This window comes from Rattus norvegicus, chromosome 3 (assembly GCF_021556685.1).
Source record: "Rattus norvegicus strain SHRSP/BbbUtx chromosome 3, alternate assembly SHRSP_T2T, whole genome shotgun sequence".
Taxonomy (NCBI): Eukaryota; Metazoa; Chordata; class Mammalia; order Rodentia; family Muridae; genus Rattus; species Rattus norvegicus.
In genome coordinates, this window is record NC_141536.1 from 64715723 (window position 1) to 64736123 (window position 20401).

A 20401-nucleotide genomic window follows, 5' to 3' on the forward strand; every position below is an offset into this window, starting at 1 on the left:
AGCTAATGTGTTTAATCCATGCAGCAATCCGTTCAATTAATATTTATTAATACAGTTAACTGTTATATATATACAGTTTCTGGTAAAGTAAAATGACATAATGTCTGAAGAGTCCTGTGCATACATTAAGTGCTCATTGTTAGATACATGGATTGATTTATGGCTAAGGTTGTTTCCGATGAGCTCGCGGTCAACTAAATGAAGCAAGCAATTTACAGTTCACTTTGGAGTTCCCCATAGGTATTGTGGGCAGATAACTCCACTTGGAAGAGAAAAACTTTGGTTCCTATCTCAGGTGTCCATAACAAGAAACTAAAAACTGTGTAGTTTAAGCAAGAAAAATTTACTTCTCGTGGTTTGAAGGCCAAGAAGTCCAAAATCAAGGTGCTGGCCTATGCAAGGCTGCTGGTGTGTTTGTTCCCCTTCCTTGACACCCACTTCTCCCAACTTCCTTGCTTAATCCTGCTTTATCTAGGGAAGGAAGAGTTCTCCTTTGTTCTCACAAAACCATTAATCTTGTTATATGTTTTAATATAATATTAATTATCCCCTAGAGATCCTATTTCCAAATATCTGAACACTTGGGCTCCTAATTCCAACTCATTTTGAAGGGGCACAAAAATTCAGCTCATAAACTTACTTTTATGTCAGAATGTTTTGAAAGCAACAAAATGTTTGTATGCACTGAAGAATACCTTTTTTCTAAATCTTAAAACGTTATACATTGTACTTAAATTACCTTAAAATTACACTTTAGTAAGGGTTAATAAGGAAAATTTCAGTTGAAGGAATAGTGGTTTCCATTTGCAAAAACCAATCATCTTTTGCAGGCAGACTCGGCATGCTATTGATCTGTTTGGTAAATGTTTGTTTTCCCAACTACGTATAGAATTACTACCATTCATTCTGTATAAGGCACGGAAAGGTCAGAATACACTTAAATTTTAACTTTTGCTAGTCTGTAGAAACGTATATTTAAAACGACTTTTTAATGTAGATTTTACCCCGTTGGAGCCTCACAAACAGACTGAATGTTTTTATCTAGTGAATGTTTCTTCTAAGAGTAACAGCAGAGAGAAAAAGAGTGAGGCAGAAGGCAGACCCTGTAGCCTTAGGCCTCTGTGAGCCACGGGAGGACTCACAACCGGGTGGGAAAAGGTCGTGGTGACAGCTGCTGTCTTCATTGTCATCTCCGTAACCAGTCGAACAATCCCAGAAAAATCACTGCCCTTAGAAAGCTACGAGATATCAGCTCTCTGTAAATGAGTCTCAAAAATGACTATTCCCCCCGGGTCCAAAATAAAGCTAGGATTAAAAACCGAGAGTAAAAACAGGATAGGGTAAGAAGATTCTGAATGGATCCGGAAGGCATAAGACTTCCGTCAGCGGATGAGAAATAGCATCCAATCGGCACCCGTTTCTTAGCGGCCAATCAGCTCTCGCCTTACAACGGTGTTCGGGACAGCGGTGCTGGGCTGCTCTCTTCTCTCCAGGAGGTGAGGTTGTCACTGCAGGGGCCAGCTCCACTAAGTGACTAGTGGCTGACTAGCCCTGCAGCGTGCAGTGCCTTCCCCCCCCTTCTTTCTTTCTTTCTTTTTTTTCCTTGCTGCTTTTCCTCCTTCGCTCATGTAATGCACTCCCTGAACCAAGAAATCAAAGCATTCTCCCGGGATAATCTCAGGAAGCAGTGCACCAGGGTGACCACGCTAACTGGAAAGAAACTTATAGAAACTTGGAAAGATGCCACAGTTCATGTTGTGGAAACAGAGACCAGCGGTGGGGGTGGTTGTGGCTATGTGCAGGACCTTACCTTGGACCTGCAAGTTGGCGTTATTAAGCCCTGGTTGCTTCTGGGTGAGTAAACTGACTTGCCACTACGTTGTGGAGAACTGGATTCCTTCATCAGCAGACTCCCCTGTGCATACCAATCCCCTATGCACAATAATATTATCAGCTATCCTGATGAAGAGTTGAAATGCTTACTTTTTGTAAGTTAGGAAAAAGTAGGGACCTGTCTGCCCTCACAATTCTTCTAAAAACACCAGATGATTGAGTTTTAGAAGAAATATTCCTCTATTTTTCTAACCTTCTTTAAAGGATAATGGGATGTTGTATTTTCTTGTATTATAGAAAAGACTATATCCTTTAAAAGATGCAGTAATAACAAGTGGTTCCATGGTTGTGGAAACGACATTGAAAGCGTGTTTCCTACGGCTGCCTCTGCTCATGGTGGCTGTCTTTGGGTGTTAAAAACAAGACTTCTACTTCATAGCTATGAGCCTGGTGGTGTTCTTTAGAAACCAGCCTATTCCATAAGTCTGCATTGCTTTGCATTTATAAATGAGAAATTAACACTTGGACACAGGAGTTAGACATACCCACAGGATTAGCTATACACAGTATATAATTGTTATAACGATCTTCAAGTAGAAATTATCTTCATATTACAAATAGGAATTGGGCATTAAGATTGGGGAAGTAATTTGTGAAGGCAATAGAGTCAGTAAATAGCAGAGTTGTCCAGGGGATTAGGTCCAAGTCTGACTGACTCTGCACACTATCATAGTACTACATTGTTTAAGGTTAAACTTACGGGCCAGGGAGATGGCTCAGTGGTTAAGAGCACTGACTGTGCTTCCAGAGGTCCTGAGTTCAAATCCCAGCAACCACATGGTGGCTTACAACCGTCTAATGAGATCTGAGGTCTTCTTCTGATCTGTCTGAAGACAGCTACAGAGTACTTATATATAATAAATATGTTTTTAAAAAAAAGGTCAGACTTACATTACATGTTCCAACTTATTTATCCTCTCAAAACTTCCAAAAAACATCTGCTTACAATAATTTTAGTTTTTTTATTTTATTTTATGTGCATGTGTTGCATGCGTGTATGCACGTGTACTGTGTCTTGGAGGTCAGAAGAGCTCATTAGATTTTCTCTAGCTGGGTTCAGATGGTTATGAACCACCATGAATGCTGGGAACTGAACCTCAGTTCTTTGCAAGAACAACAAGTGCACACAGCCTCTGATCCACCTCTCCAGCTCCTCTCTGCTGTAATTGAAGTGACATCCTATAAGGTTGTTCTGGCATTGTGAATTTTTTTTATTTTTTTATTTTTTGCAAAAACTCAAGTTATACCATGTATCCTAAGAATTGCCATATACACCTTTAGGTTGATTAAATAAATAAGACCATAAATATCGCAGTTTAGGGGAAAATACCATCGTTTAACCAAATGAAAAGCAAAAAGTTAAGTTAATTCTTTGGATGAGCTGGATGGTTCAGATCTTGTATGTTTCTAAGAATGAGAATATGTATATGCAGCCTTTTCTGACCTCCATAGTTGATCACAAACTCTATCTCTGTCATTAGTCTCTCTCTCTCCCTCTCACCCCCTCTTTTCCTTTCTCTCTGTTACATATACAATAAACAGAAAAACGTGAACAGATAAGCAAATACATTCTTTAAAAAAGAGTCTTTTTTTTTTCTTTTTTTCGGAGCTGGGGACCGAACCTAGAGCCTTGCGCTTGCTAGGCAAGCACTCTACCACTGAGCTAAATCCTCAACCCAAAAAAGAATCTTAATTGGCTGCAATTATAGCTGTTCCAGAAGCTGAGGCAGGATAATAACTAGTTCAAGGCCTGCCTGGGCTCCAGAGTAACATTGGGTTGAGCAACATAGAGAGAGTGAGTGATAGAGTTCTTGCCTCAACACCACAGACAAATACACCAGACACACAGGGTTTATGTTTATATCAATATAATTTGGTAGTCACTTAGAAAATACAACTGTTTCTGTAATGTAGTCGACCGAGAGAGAGAGAGAGAGAGAGAGAGAGAGAGAGAGAGAGGATTACCAAAGCAATAAGTGTAGGGTGAAAAGGAAAATAATTTCATTTAAGCCATGTTACAATTTTTACTATTTTCTTATACAAACAGAATAGAATAATTAGTTAAAAGATATGTTACTAAACTATTAAACTAAAATTAATTTATCTGAACCTGTTTTCCCACCCCAACACAATTAAAACTTCCTACAGTAGAAAACTGAGAATCACCTTTTAGTCATGAAGCATTTGAAATGGATAGAAAGACAGGCTGGTGAGAGGACAGACAGTTTCTGTACCCACTATCCATATTTACCGAATGCTTGTGGTTTGGAAGTCCAACTTCCAAGTAGGAAGAAGCAGAATATACATTCTGCTTATCAGGTTTAGTAGGGAACCTCTCAGCTTGGAATCACTGTGTACTTGTGGCCCTCAGTTATCATGTGAGAGAAACTGGCTCATTCCTAGATATTGAAGGGGAGAGGAAAAAAAGCATTGTTTATGGAAATTGCACTACAGAAAAGTAAAATTCTTGACATCCTTTATTGTGAATGTTCTATTCGATCATTTGTGAAAGCTCTATACCTGCTTAATTCTTGGGGAAGGGGTTTGTTTATTAACCAGAGCCAGTCTCCAAATGTGGGAGAGTAGAGAGCCATCTTCAATGGAAAGAGACCGTGAAAGGCATGGCATTCGTGGTATACAGTGTGTGGGTGGGAGCCCCTGAACCTCAAAGCTACTGAGTGTTCCCTCACCAGCTGCCTTGAACTTTGTGGGTGTCTGATTTCTTTAATACCTTTTTGTCTTTTGTAAGAGAAAGGGTTATTTATTGTAACCCCACATTGAATGTTTTGTTCAGTGTACTTCGTTATTCAGCATATATGTTTTTTTGTTTTTGATTATTTATTTCACAGCATGCCTGGATTTTATGTGTGTATTAGGATCTAAACTCAGGTCCTGTGTTAGTAAGTACTTCTCCCGCTGAGCCATGCCCCAAGCCCCTGAAGCACATTTATATGCTGATATATTGAGAACCCGTGTCCCATGCCTTAACTATTTTAATTTTGATTTCTACTGGTATATACTGAGGTACAGATTTCACTGTGGTAATCTCTTACTTATCCGAGCCCCTCTATTGGACTCGGAGTTGTTTTGCATGCTGGTTTTCTTCTTATCTGTTATCTGTTGAACATCCTGAGAGGTAATCACTGTGACATCTATAACTTTAGTATAAATTATTCAAAGTCGGGAAGGCCATAGGTAATAAAAGGTAATTTTCCAGGATGATATTACCAAATTTCCCTTCTAAAAACTGAACTGATGTCCTCCCACGATTATTGTCCCCCTCTGTTGTGATTTTTAAGAGAATCGTTGCACAAAGTTCCCACGATTGTGTTTATGTTCAAGATAATATGATTTATTTCCACAGGGTCCCAGGATGCTGTGCATGATCTGGAGCTACTGAGACAGCACAAGGTAAACGAGGAGAATGGATATCTCGGCTCGGGCACGACATGCAGGAAGATGTCCATTTTTCCGTGGGAAGAATTGTATTACTTTTGCGTAATTCGGATTAATCTGTACCATTTGGGCTATCCTTTTAGTAGCATTGCCGAAATAATTGCATCTATTTTAAACATACAGGTCTGTAGTTCACCCTTCAGTTCCGTGTTCTTCTCCGACTCCTTCACACCCTCATGAACTCGACTCTCGCAGTGGTTATGTCTTTCCTCTGCTAAAGCAGAGGGGCAGACTTTCCCTCATGTCTGCTTGCCACAGATCTACCCATTCTCACTCCCAGTTCATATACCAGTCTCCCGTACACTGGTTTTTACCTCCTTTCACGCAGCTGATAGGATTTATTGCTTGTCTAAAGTGTTTCCTCAGAGTCATTTTCAGCTGTTTGCTGTTGTCAGATGTTCAGCTGGTGTTGCGTGGTCTGAGGAGCACTGAGGGTCTTGACCACTTGATGATTATGCACTGAGTGGGCCCAAGGAGAAGCCCAAGGTCTACAGTCAGATATTGTGTGGTTGGGTGGGGGAGTGCAGAATGATGGCGCCTTTAACCCCGCTTTAGTTTGTTTAGTTTGGGGCTTGGGGACTTAGGAAATGCTTCTTGGAGAAGGTGACACTTCAGTTTTGCTCTGAGGTGGTTGAGAAAGGAACAGGCATCCAAGGGTTCAGATGCAAGAGATGGGGAGTGTGTTAACATCCCAAAGCTGTGAAGAGAAAGGCTGGGAGTTCAGGAAAGAGTGTGAGAACGCAGGGTATGAGCGAGGAAGAGAAGCATAAACCAGATTATGGAGGGCCACATAAACCAGTGCAAATTGTTTGGACACAATCCAAAACATGGCAGAAAGCCAATGAAAGGTTTTATCTAGGAAAATAACAGAATTAAATGTGCTTCCAAAAAAGATTTCTCATTAGAAGCAGCATGGGAAATAGATTGTGGGAATTGTTTGAGCTAAAGACGGGGAGGCCAACTGCGAAGTTATTTTAGTACTCTCAGAGAAGATGATAGTAGTGGATTTGAGATATTCTTAGATGTCCATGGTTGGTTAGTTATCGGGAGAACGGAGTTCCTAGTTAGTTGCTGGGCTGATTAGGAAGGGTTAGGGCGTGTGGCCTTCTTGCAGGAGGTGTCTCACTAGGGGTGGACTTTGAGATTTCAACAGCCCATACCAGGCACAGTCTCACACCTTCTCTCAGTGTGTAACATGTAGATCAGATGTGAGCTCTCCTGCTCCAGCACCATGGCTGCTGGCTGCTGCCAAACTGCAAGTAAGCCCCCGGGTAAATGGTTTCTTTTAGGAGTTGCCTTGGTCATGGTTTCTCTTCCCAGGAGTACAACTGCAAGTAAGAGAAATTGGGTGGCACCAGGAAGACATTGAGCATGGTTTAAGGTCGATGTTAGAGAAAGAGAAGATTCTGGAAGTCAGTAGAGAGAAGTGCAGAAATAGTGGCATGGTTCCGGTGCACACACTGGGAATAGCCTGCAAAGAATGCAGGGATGTATCGTTTATTGAAAGAGGGAGGAAGAAAGGGTACAGGTAAGATGGATGAGAGCCGATGGGAAGTTGTAAAGGTTGCCACATGACACTTTCTGATGAGATTATCTCCTCCGAAAGAATCAAACAAAGCAGCAAGAACACTGGTAGTGCCGCTCGCGTGAGCTGATTTCTCTGAGAGCGCTCATTTCCCTGAGACCTCATAATTGCCAACCATGATACAGATGGGAAGAGTGTTTAGGCCGATAGAATGGCTATGCACACCTGCCACCTCTCCTACACTGGTGTGGGCTGAGACAAGGGGTACACTGGGTAATCTCTTCCTCCCATTGGAGTCCACCTCCTTAGCCTCTTAGCTCTCACCGTTGTCTGCATTATATTATTACCATCAAGAGGTTGAGAGGACAAAGACCTTATTCATTTGATGTTTGTCACTCTAGCTCTGAGGGAAACAAAGATCGACTGAATGGAGGATAAAAATGTGATGTGATAATTATTTGTAGTTATTTCCCAAAGGAAAATACCTAACGATCAGCTCATTAGCTAGTCTGATATTGTGCCTGTCAGCTTACTGAGCTGTGTTTAATCGGGCTTCTCTTTGGTTTATTATACTCATTACCTCCTGGTAATGAGAAATAATGGCCCTTAATTGCATAAACACACGAGAGTGCCTGGATCTCCTACCAGGACTCTCGAACACCAACAATTTGACAAAAACGAGAGGAAGTTTCAGCCTTATTTCCACTAGCAGATCAGTGATATTCAGGGTGATGTGGCAGATAGAATCTGAGGAACCTCTGCATTGGCAAGTTGCTTTTGTTTTCATCACCCCTCCTGTTGTAATGTTACACACGTTCACGTTCACCTTCACTCTTGGGGTGGGAATCAAGAGCATCTCTATCAGACCCTGCTTGCTCTCTGCTCAGCCGCCCCCTTAATAATACCTAGGAGAAGCACACTATTCTTACTATTACTAGTATAAAGGGCATCTCATCCCAAGGCCAGCATCAATAAACAGTTCTCCACTTGAGTAGTATAAGTAGGCTTTATTGGAGAAAAGGTCTTTTATGTTGGGTCCCTCATTAGCTCTACCACCCATGGTTCACTGCAATAAAACCAACCAACCAATCAACCAACCAACCAGTCAACCAACCAGTCAACCAACCAATCAGCCAGTCAACCAACCAATCAACCAGTCAACCAACCAACCAACCAAAGCAAAACCCAAACCAACCAACCAACCAACCAACCAACCAACCAACCAAAACAAAACCCAAACCAACCAACCAACCAACCAAAAACCACCCCTTCATCACCAAAGTTTTTGTATGGGTATGCATTGCGTGTTTTTTATTTGTTTGTTTGTTTCCCCAGTAGATGATTTTAAGTACTTTCTTCTAAGGTCGTTGTTCACTCAGTGCTTGTGATAGTAAGTTCCACCTGGTCTTTATTCTCATTGTGTTGGTGCACCACAAAAGGGCCATGCATGTATCATGAAAGAGTGTTGCTTTTGAGGGAGGAGGCAGAGGAAAGGGCACGAAGATGACGTATCATTCAGTGAGTCAAGTTATATGTCTGAGTATTCTTATTCCGGAAATTAACATTATAGTCTATTTTTAGACCATCTGATTCATAGAACTTAAAAATCATCTTTTTTTTCTTTCCTTTAAGGTGACCCATATTCTCAACGTCGCGTATGGAGTTGAGAACGTTTTCCTCAGTGAGTTTACATATAAGACCATTTCTATACTGGATGTGCCTGAAACCAATATCCTGTCCTATTTTCCAGAATGTTTTGAGTTTATTGAGCAAGCAAAACTGAAGGTGAGGTTTGTTCTGATACAGAAGTAGAAATTTAAAAACGTAGGACCACTGCCTGGTCTTTGTACATTTTGCAATGAATTTGTGAAGAGCCATCGTGAAAATTTCCCTCCAGCAGTACTCATTAGATCCTTAAGGTTCTCATCCTCCAATTGTTTTTTTCTTAATGAGACGTCTACTTCTCCTATTAATTTAGTTTTGTTCTGAGTCCTTACCAAGAAACATTAGGAGATAAACTCTCTCACTTAATGAATCTTTCTCTGCAAATATGTAGTTAAATATCCTCGGAGGCTGAATTGGGACCTACATTCTAACTGATTCCTAAGAAACCAGATGGACCAAAGGGTACAGTCTGCTCTAGTCTTGTGAGTGTATTCATGATGATGAATATTCATACATTTTAATGACTAAGGCACAGAGATTGTGTATCTGTGCATTTCAATTTTTATTGATATATTTATTGAGGCAGGGGCTCATGCACCTCAGGTTAAGACTCAGACGTGCTATTGTACCCAAGGATGATCTTGGACTTTTGATCCTCCTGCCTCCACCGTCTGGGGGCTGGAATTACAGTCTTGTATTCCCATGCCTGTTTTTATGTTGTACTGGGATGGAGCTCAGGGCTTTCGAGCCAAATAAGTACTGTACCAACTGAGCCATATCTCTGGCCCTCATGTGTTTTGAACCATAGAATTTTAAGGAAGAAAGCATTTGTGTGTGTGTGTGTGTGTGTGTGTGTGTGTGTGTGTGTGTGTGTGTTAAGATTGTACAGAATCCTAATCAGAAACTGTCTGCTGGTTTTGTGTCTTTAGAAGACCAACACAGCCTATCATTTTAATCTTTTTTTTTTTTTTTTTTTTTTTTTGGTTTTTTTTTTCGGAGCTGGGGACCGAACCCAGGGCCTTGCGCTTCCTGGTAAGCGCTCTACCACTGAGCTAAATCCCCAGCCCTTCATTTTAATCTTAATGTTTGATCTACATCAACATTCTGACAGGCAGAAACTCCATGGTACTACTGCTACTACCTGCCACGAAACAGTACAGCCCTGTAGGGGCAATTTTGAAATTTTGGGTTCTTTAAGAAAACATAGAAATATAAGAATATATTTTCATTTTAATCTTAGGTATAGGGATATGGGACTGCTTCACCACAGCTGACTATGACTCACCTTGTGCTCTAGCTGGGGTGTGATTTTGCCAACTGCAGATAGCTTCTGCGACTGTGTGACACTTGAAATTCTGGGGACTTTTCAGAGTGTATATAAAAGCTAGACCCCTGAGAGGTGGTGCGGGCTGTTGATTGGTTGTTGGTTGTGGTCTTCACGGTGAAGATCAAACTTGCCCCAAGGAACTCACCACCCTAATCAGCAGGAAGTAGTCTAAAGATAGTGTCACCCCCTGACTTTATTCAGGGATCTCTTCCCTTTCCTCTCTGTTCAGCTCTATCTAGTGTTGGGAGGTTGAAAGGGCAGAAGAAAAGGGGTGGAGAAGGGTGGAAGACAGAAGAACCCACACAGTAGAAGAACAGCTATGCTTCCCTGGGTCCCACCAATTCCTAATCTTGGAACTCGAACCCAAGTTTTGAAACCATGAACCTCTAGGTAACATACTCAAAACATACTAAAACTACAGCGCCATGTCTGGACAGTCATGAATGTCGTCAAGTGGCCTGTGCTGCCAAATGCTTGCAGTCAGACCTCAGCATGAAAATGAGGTTGTACTCTTGCTTCACTGAATGACAGAGTCTGACTATCCAAAAGAGTTTGGAAGTATTTCATTATTTTATTTCATTTTATTTTTTAATGTAGCATTGTAAATTCAGCCTTTGAGAATTTCAGACATGGATACAATGTATTTTAATCATATTTCTCCTCTATTCACTCCCTCTCATTCCTCCAAGATCCTTCCACATCCCCCTCTCAAATTCATAGCCTCCCTTTTTTGTTTTTTAAATAACTCAGAGTACAATTGGTACTGCCCACATAAACATGGGCATGGGGCACCCATTGGAACATGGTCAACCTATACGTATAAAGAAAACTGACCTTTCGCTCCCCTAGTACCAGTCGGCTGTCAGTAGCTCCCCAAGCAGGGTTAAGACTTGAATTCTGGCTCTTACAATCTTTCTGCCTCCTCTTCCACAATGTTCCTGGAGCCTTCAGGGGAGGGGTTATCATATAGATGTTCCATTTATGGCTGAGCACTGCACAGACACGTATGTTTTGCATGTTGACTGGTCATGAGCGTCTGTATTACCAAGACCCTTCCGCAGATGGGAACTGAAAATTTGACAATCAGTGTCTCTACCTACTGGACATCTTACCTTCCCTCACTCTGAACTTTTAGGGTAACAAGATTTCTTCACAGAAGTGCACACTCAATTGATTTATTTACTTAGCAAAAATTTACAGAATCCCTACTGTGTGCTAGGACTTGAACTTAGTGCTAGAGAGACAAAGATGGGTAACACAGCCCCCCCTTACCCCCCACAGGGGCAGTCTTCCTAGGACAAGAGCCAGGGTGAGCTGCGCCAAGAGGAGATAAAGGCCTGTCAGCTGTAGCAAGGTAGAAAGTGTAAAGGAAGACTTCGCTTCACCCTTTTTAGCTCTGGGGACAAGAAATAAAACCAACCATTCTTTTACAAATACCCCAAGGACCATACGAGCCCTACAGAATAGTTTAAAAACATAGGAAATAAGTAATTTAAAAGCTAGAGAAAGTGGTTACTGGGGCTGGAGGGTTGGCTTAGCCGTTAAGAGCACTTGTTCCTGCAGTGTACACAGCCTCAGTGCCCAGCACCCATAGGGTACCGCACAGCCATCTGTAACTCTAGTTCCAGGGAATTCAAACGGACCTCTGAGGGTACTTTGTACACAAGGTGCACATGCATGCGTGCAGGCAATATACGTAAAATAACACAAATCTTAAAAAGGAAAGTAGTTATAAAACATAGTGAAAGGAAAATATTAGTATTTTCAGATAGGTAAATTTAAGATCTGGAGATTTGCTTTGAACTGAATAATATATATTAGTAATTTTCAAGTTGTTGTAATATAGTTTTTAGTGTGTGCAGAGCTATAGATTTAATTCTCAGTACTGCAAAAAGCAGAAAACACACACACAACAACAACCAAAAAAAGCAGGGGAGGCGGTGCCGAGCCATTAGAGAGATGACCCAGGAGTTCTCAGAGTTCTCAGTACCTAGGCAGCTCACAACCATCTCTAGTTCCAGAAGCCCTCTTCTGGCTTCCATGTGCACTGCACCCTGTGTGCATAAACCCACTGTGTCTGTGAGTGTACACAAACACATGTTGTTTTTAAAAATAAAAATAACTTTTTAAAAGTGGGAACATTTCCTGATGCATAGATGTATATAATGAACATTCTTTTCTTCCCTGATATAGAAATAAAACTCAAAAATGAATTATAGGTAGCAAGGATGGCCTTGTTGGGCACCAATGGAAGGAGAAGCCCTTGGTTCTGCCAAGGTTGGACCCCCAGTATAGGAGGTTGTCGGGGTGGGGGTGCGGGGTGACTGGAAAGGGGGGTAGAAGGGGAGGGGAACACCCTTATAGAAGAAGGGGAGGGGGATAAAATAGGGGCCTTGTGTCTGGGAAACCGGGAAAGGGAATAACATTTGAAATGTAAATAAAAGAAGTTCAATTAAAAAAAAAAAAAGGCTGGACAGATGGCTCAGTAGTTAAGAGCACTGACTGCTGTTCCAGAGGTCCTGAGTTCGATTCCCAGCATCCATATGGTTGCCCATCTGTGATGGGATTTGATGCCCTCTTCTGGTGTGTCTGAAAATAGGGACAGTGTACTCATATAAAATAAATAAATAAATCTTTAAAAAAAATGAATTATAGATATGTATAAGAAAACACTTGAAGTAGACTTGTTGATGTAAGGAATTTTAAAATATTGGTCATTTCGTTGCTAATCATTATTTAGAAGAGATACACTTGAAAGTTTGATATAATGGGTCAAGAAAGAAATTTTACCACAGATACACAGATGTGAGGAAGCTGCTTTGAAAACCTAATGTAGCCAAGTGACCCATTAAAAACAGTGTGTGTCTTGTGCTTGGGGGATAGGGGTTCCAGTGATATGGTACTCCCTCCTGTCCCTTTTCTATGTTGTACCAAATGAAGAGTGGAGAAAGGAGGTTGCGGAAGGGGTTGATTCTGTGGTGCCTGCTCCATTCACTGTAGATCATTAACTTTTTAAAAGCCTGCACTAGGCCAGACCGTATCAGTGCTGACCCATCAGATCTACTGCATTTATTATTAATACAATATTGTCTGCATCAGCATCCACCCATATTGTGTTCATTTCCCTTGTAAAGTGTCACTTACAGGTTACCCGAGAGGCTCTTCGCTTACTGACCTCACTGCTGCTATCTAGTTACCTCTTCCATCCACGTTGTTATAGGCTGTCCATGCCATCATTTACTGAGGAGTTAAAAATGATTTTAATTTACTTCCTTACAGAATAATATACCCAAGGGCATAATTTTTTCCCTTGACAGTCATTTTGTATATAGATGTTCAAGCCAGTGACACCAGTTGTTTACATACATGGTAAGTTAGTAGGTTTTTATGTGTACTGGGCTGGATCACTGGAGTCCTGTAAAAGATGCTATTCCGGAATTCCAACCACATTATCAAAGCATCTCAGTTCTGGGCAAGAACAGATGTTGGATGACTTTTTGTTGTTGTTGTTATTGTTTTGTGGGGTTTTTTTTTGCAATTTTTTTCCTTCATTTTTTTGCAATGAAATGTATTCTGGTAAATACATAAACGAGTCATTTACTTTGTAGTTTTGAGTCTACTAAGAATGTGTAATTAACTTTAAGCATTCTCAGGCATCTAACGTGAATTTTGTTTGACGCCGTTTTAGGATGGCGTGGTTCTTGTCCACTGTAACGCAGGGGTTTCCAGGGCTGCTGCAGTTGTCATCGGCTTCCTCATGAGTTCTGAAGAACTTGCTTTCACCAATGCTTTGTCGTTGGTGAAAGAGGCAAGACCATCCATATGTCTGAATCCTGGCTTCATGGAACAACTCCGCACCTACCGAGTAGGCAAAGAGAGCAATGGAGGTGACCAAGTGCCCGCAGTGGCCACCGACCATGGTCCGTGATCTGTACTCTAGCTGAGGCAAACTACTTATGCATCTGCCTCTGCCCTCTCGCCTGTGTTTTGGACGGTAACTTGTAAAGCTTCCCTTTTCTGTTGTCTTTTACCAGTGGAAATGGAAGCTACTTTTGTCGACCGGAATTAATACATTTTTACATTTTACCTTTTCCTTGTTATTTCAATATCTGGTTAAGTGTTTCTTTGAGTTCTAAGAGAAAATAGCATATTATCAAGTAGATAATTAACTGATTTCTATAGGAGAAAGTTTAAACCTAAAACCCTCGTTGGAGTTAGAAAAACAAGCCATGAAGCCTTTTAATTTATTCTTCTTCTCTCACACACGCTTTCTGGACAGAGAACCTTTGAAGTGACGGACTTACTGAGTGAAGGTTTACCATTTCAAAGGGAAGTAAAATTTTTGAGAATATTTTTTTCTTTTTTTTTCCTTTTTTTTTCGGAGCTGGGGACCAAACTCAGGGCCTTGCGCATGCTAGGCAAGCGCTCTACCACTGAGCTAAATCCCCAAACCCGAGAATATTTTTAAGGTTAAAAATAATACTTTTATCTCCCCCCCGAGTACCAAAATCAAAAGGCTTATATAAACATTTATATAATGGTTATAAATTCATGTGACCTTTATAACTTCTTATGAAAACCTAATTTTCACTTTGACTTTTAAATTTGGTTCTATTATAAACATTTCTCTTGTATTCTTCAAGTGGTTGTGTAGATACTCTGATGATTTTATGATTTTTTAAAAATTAGGTGTTATCACTTATACTGTTTTTTTAACTTCAACTTTTTTATTAACCTTTTTTATTTACATTCCAAATGTTGCTCCCCCCCCCCCCGCCATCCCGGTTCCCCCTCCCAGAGTTGTTCACCCTATCTCTCTCCTCCCCTTTGCCTCTGAGAGGGTGCTCCACCCATCCACTCCCCCAGGCTTCGAGCTTTTTAACTTGGGTGCTAAGTGTTCTGTTTATGGGTCACCTGCCATACTTTTTTTGGTTTTCTTGGATCCTTAAAAACTGCCTTATAGTGAGAGACAGTTTTAAAAGATGTAATCTTAAGATTGATCTATTTTATATTTGAGTATTCTGCTGGAAAGCATTTTTTAGGAAAAAATTATGAACCTATAAAAAATTGTAAACATTGTTGGGTTGGGGATTTAGCTCAGTGGTAGAGCGCTTGCTTAGCAAGCGCAAGGCCCTGGGTTCGGTCCTCAGCTCCAAAAAAAATTGTAAACATTGTTAAGACGCTTAACATTATACACACACCATTTCCTAGAAGAACATGTTGAAGGGATTTTTTTCCTCTAATGTTTCCATTAACCAAATTGAATTATGTACATTATAAATTTGCTTCAAGGCTTTGAACTTGGGGGTTGCAAATCAAGTGGTAAAGACTATACTTTCTGGGATCATTTCTATAGTTCGTTACTAGTTTCTCTGACTGTGTAGAGCAAATCAAGTGGTAGAGTGTATGCTTAGTTTGCTAAAGGTCCTGACTTCCATCATCAGCAACAAACACACACACACACACACACACACACACACACACACAGAATAAATCTTTTAAATTTTTATGTAAGTACATACTGCAAGTCTTAACTTTGTCTAGTTATGAGGGAATTTTTTTATGCCTTTTGAGTGACATTTGCGATAAGTTCTACAAGATAAGTGGGTGTTGACTGAAGGTGGGTGGGCTGTGGCAGATTTTTTAAAATTGAGTCAGTTATGTATGTAAAGGCCAAGGGCTGAGGAGGAGCACTGAATGCCAGAGAAATGGAAGTGCTGAGGTGGGGGAACAGTAAGCTGGAGGCCGTGAGATGCTGTCTATGAAGGTGGACTGTTGGCATGTGTCAAGTGGGAGCTTGGCAGAGTTTTGGTATGCAAGTCTTTTGGATTAGTGAGAAGACTGAGAGTTTGTAATTGGGAATTTGCTTAGATTCTTTTGTTGTTATTGCTTATTTTCATTTTTATCTTGTGTATATAGGTTTTTTTTTTGCCTGCATGTGTGTCTGTGCACCATGTGCATACAGTGTCCATGGAGGCCAGCAGAGGGCATTGGATTCTATGGGACTAGAATTTCAGGCAGCTGTGAGCTGCTACGTGGTTACAGAGACTTGAACCGAGGTCCTCTGGAAGATCAGCCGGTGCTCTTAACCATTGAACCATCTCTCCAGCTTTAGGAAATGGTGGCTCATTCATTTGAGACAGGGACTAATGTTTAACTGGTGGGTTCTGACTTGCTATCATGGCCATCAAGCCCGGTGTAGGTGGTTGTGCTGGGTTTCTTGCGTGCTTGGCAGGCACGCTACCAACTGAGCTTTATCCTTAATCTTCAGAATGTTCTTTTAATGGTTCAATCTGGCTGTGTTGCCTAGAGTGAATTAGGAAGAAAAGCAAGACCAGCAAGGAGGCTAGGTTCAGGTTTCTAGTGGCAAAACAGTAAAGATGGAAAGGAGTGGAAGCTACAGAGAGGGCTCAGTGCTTACACATACTCGCTGCTCTGACAGGGGTCCAGGGTTTGGTTTCCAGCACAATCATCAGGTAACGCACAACAGTGTGTAACTACAGCTCCAGTTCCAGGTTATATGACCAGTCTGTCTGCTGCAGGCAGACACACACACACACACACACACACACACACACACACACACTTGAAATAATAAAAATAAACCTTATAAAAAGGAAAGAAGCGAATACTTTGAAAAATATTTATAGAGTAGAACTTGCAAGCCTTGGCATTGAATTTTATTGAAAAGAGGAATTTTCAAAACTCAACCCAAGGTTTCCAGCTTTAATTATTAGAGAACTGGGCCTGGAGAGATGGCTCAGTGGTTAAGAGCACTGACTGCTCTTCCAGAGGTTCTGAGTTCAATTCCCAGCAACTACATAGTGGCTCACAACCATCCACAGTGGTATCTGATGCCCTCTTCTGGTGTGTCTGAGGACAGCTGCAGTGTACTCATATACCTAGAAAATAAATAAATCTTAAAAATAAATAGAGAACCGGTGGCGTCATTCTTTGAGGTAAGTATCCATTCCTAAGTTGGCTTTTTATATTTGACTTGAGGTATCCTTGAGATACCCAGGTCAAGCGAGTATGTCAAGAGGGTGACTTGGTGGTACATTCGGGCATTGGTATGAATTGGCAGCAGGAATGGATGGCATCACACAAGAAGAAGTTTAGAGTAAAACTAAAGGGACTAAAACTGGGCCTTGGAAAACAACCAAATTTAAAGGCTGGATGGAGAGTGGGCCAAGAAGAGAGATACGGCCAGGAGGGAAGAGAGCCACCAAACCATGTCAGAGGGACCAGGGAGGGCTTCAAAGTGCATGCAGAATAAGAGCAGACAGTGCTGAGACCTTCCATGTGATAAATACGTACCGAAGATGTCCGGACTCAGCATCATGGAGGTTACTGTTGACTTGGAAAGTGAGTCTGGTGGAGTACGTGATGGAGAAGCCAGACTGGTGTCTTGGTTGCTATGCGGTTTGCTGTGTTACTGATGAGGCACTAACATACCTCTTGTGGGCTGAATAAGCCAATGTATTACACATAAGGTCGACTAAACTCCCTATGACTCAGATGAGGAAACTAAATCCTAGAGTTACCAATGCCCCATGATTATTAATTGCTCAAAGTCAAGAGTTACAACAGTCCTCCGCAAAACACCTGTTGGCTAAATAAAGGTAATCAGGTAAAGAGTAATTGCTTCATTGATTTTTTTTTTTTTTACTAATAGTTTTCACGTAAGTGGAGACAAAAGTGTATGACTTTTGAATATCTTTAGAATTTGGGCTTATTTAAAAGACGAGAGAAAATGTCAAACAAAATTATAGAAAATAGCATACTTATCACCACAATTCTTGTTTCCTGTCAGTCATCCTTTCTTCTCCCTCTTGAACACATGAACGAGTCCCCTCAAGGTAAATTCCAGATGTAACTCTGTCAAGAATGGAGACAAGGGCTGGAGAGATGGCTCAGAGGTTAAGAGCACTGACTGCTCTTCCAGAGGTCCTGAGTTCAAATCCCAGCAACCACATGGTGGCTCACAACCATCTGTAATAGAATCTGATGCCCTCTTCTGGTGTGTCTGAAGATAGCTACAGTGTACTCATCTATAATAAATAAATAAATCTTTAAAAAAAAAAAAAGAATGGAGACAATTCTCCCTCCCATGAAGTCTGTTTTGACTGTTAGAACTGCCTTTATCATAGCCAATTAAACCTAACTGGCATTTGAATACAAGACCAGGAAACAAAATTGCACAGGAAAGTTATTTAAGTTTGGAAATTACTCTTTGCTTCCAAAAAAAGCAAAAGGATCAGTTAGTTGGTAAAACAAAAACAAAAACAAAAAACCAAACAATAAAAAACTGAGCAGGCAAATCAGCCGAGCTCATGTTTCACTGAGGTCTGGCTGTGTCTTTTCTGTCAGTTGTTTCATATAATGAGACCAACAGCAGACCGCCATGTTTCTGTTCGTTCCTAAGTGTCCACTCAAGGGCACTTAGACATCAGCTTCTGTTGCTATTGTTTATAGAGCCTCAAAATGCAGCACCAACTGTGGGGTTTGTTGAGACCGTCCTTATGCCTCAAATCATAAAACTGTTCTGGAGAGCACTTGACCTCGGCCACTGTGAAGTCATGGAGTGCTTTATGTCTGAGTGAATGATGGCCCATGATGTGTGAGCTGCCAAAGGCGGAGTTGACAAGCACAGGCACGATGTTTCCTTCCTCCGTTCTCCATCTGAAGACGACAAATCCCATCTTTTTCCTAAAGTCTTACAAAAGGTGGATATCTTTTTTCCTCGTTTTTGTTTTTTTTTATTTTAAAATTATTTTTAGTCCTATGTATGTGTGTGATAAGTGCATGTGAGTGCAAGTGCCACAGAGGGCAGAGGCCTCTGATCCCCCTGGAGCTGGAGTTATAGGTGGCCGTGAGCTGCCTGGTGTGGGTTCTGGGAATCGAACTCCAGTTCTTTGGAAGCGCAGTAGATGTTCTTAACCACTGAGCCATCTCTCCCACCCTCACTTTGATTTCTTTTTAAATTATGTTTTTACATAATTACAAAATAGACAGTTATCTTAAAAGCTTAATTTTTTATTTGTATATCAATATGTTCATAGAGATTTAATTAAGTTTTTGAACTTTGAGTATATGTGATATACAAAAATGTTTAACCACTGTATCAATTAAAGGTGAATAAATTTAGAGATATATCTGAAATTTCAAAACTTGATTTTAGAAGCTAGTTCTTGTATATCCAGCCTTGAATTAATTTTCAAGTTGAATTCTTTGTAGTCCCAGTTTCTCACCTGCACTGTTTGCTGTACTGTTAAATGACAGGCTGGTGGGCAAGAACCCTGAATTGGTCTGGATTGAACATTTCCTGTAATTTTTCATAACTAGAGCAGTACTGTTGTGTTGCTTAGACATGAACACCATGCTTTGAAGAAAGAGTTTTCCATCTAAGCTTGAAAATCTAGTGCAAAGCAGTGTTGAGATCTCATATTCTGGGTAAACTAGTAATTCAGAATAGATATGAAGGAAGTCTATGTGACATTTCATTCAACAGGTTCAGAGGAGAAAATAGAAAGACAAACATTGTAATTAAGATGCAAATCTAAGCCCGGAGTCCGTGGTGGCACACATCTTTAATCCCACCACTCCAGAGGCAGAGACAGGCAGATCACTTTGAGTTGGAAGCTAGCCTGGTCTACAGAGGGAGTTCCTGACAGCTGGGGCTATACAGAGAAACCTCATCTCTAAAAGCCCAAAAATGTAAAAGCCCAAAATCCCCAAATCCCAAAACCAAACCAAAGCAAACCAAACCAAAGCAAACCAAACCAAACGAACATCTCCAAGAGTGACAAGAAGGATAAAAAACTGAACAAATGTTTTTCATACAAGATAATCCAAGTTTTGAAACTCTCATTACATAAAAAACACGTCTTTGTTTATGATAATAATAAGCGCTTCTGATAGAACTAAAGTACAGGGCTTATGACTGAAAAATCTTGGGCTGGAGACACACTCAGATGTTAAGAGCACCTGCTGTTCTTTCAGAGTCCTTGAGTTCAATTCCCAGCAACCACGTAGTGGCTCCTGATCATCTCTAATGAGATCTGGTGCCCTCTTCTGGCCTGAAGGCATACAAGCAGGCAGAACACTGTATACATAATAAATCTTTAAAAGAAAAAATTCAAATATGCAAAATTGCATCAAATAAGTTATATTAGATAATTATTCTTTGTCCAGTATTTGTTTTAACTTGTAATTAATTTTTCATATGTTTACTGACAAAATGAAAATAAGAAAGAAAAGAAAATGGCTCCTCTTCTCAAAAACATATACAAGTGTTTTTACAGATGTGACTTTTGACCTAATTACCTCAAACGGGTTATTTGGGTTGAAAGTGGGCCCTAAGAACCATTAGAAAGGAGGCAGAGGACATGTGCCACTATGGTGGTGTTAGTCACATGATAATAGAAGCTTTAGGAAGAAGTGGGGGGGGAGAGGGAGGTGGAGAAAGAGAGAGAATACGCTAGGCCTCTGACTTTGACTGGACAGGAGTGGTGCTATCAGCCGAATGACAAGTA

The 20401-nt window shown here is 40.8% G+C and overlaps 2 protein-coding genes and 1 pseudogene across 5 annotated transcripts in view; all 3 read left to right on the forward strand.

Moving 5' to 3' along the window:
• The first annotated feature begins 1446 nt into the window (after positions 1-1446).
• Dusp19 (dual specificity phosphatase 19) overlaps positions 1447-20401 on the forward strand; it is a 123285-nt gene continuing 104330 nt past the window's right edge. The window contains exons 1-4 of one of the 4 annotated variants that reach the window (XM_087651747.1): positions 1447-1854; positions 5258-5304; positions 8507-8555; positions 13555-13952. In XM_087651747.1, coding sequence (XP_087507873.1) covers positions 1632-1854; positions 5258-5304; positions 8507-8555; positions 13555-13580 — 345 coding nt within the window. In that variant the 5' untranslated portion in view covers positions 1447-1631 and the 3' untranslated portion in view covers positions 13581-13952. 4 annotated transcript variants of the gene reach the window in all.
• Positions 15192-15297, forward strand: U3l7 (small nucleolar RNA U3 like 7; annotated as a pseudogene).
• Nup35 (nucleoporin 35) overlaps positions 18342-20401 on the forward strand; it is a 29490-nt gene continuing 27430 nt past the window's right edge. Inside the window, exon 1 of the mRNA XM_087650828.1 lies at positions 18342-18592. The gene's annotated coding sequence lies outside the window, so the exon portion shown is untranslated. The remainder of the gene's footprint in view (positions 18593-20401) is intronic.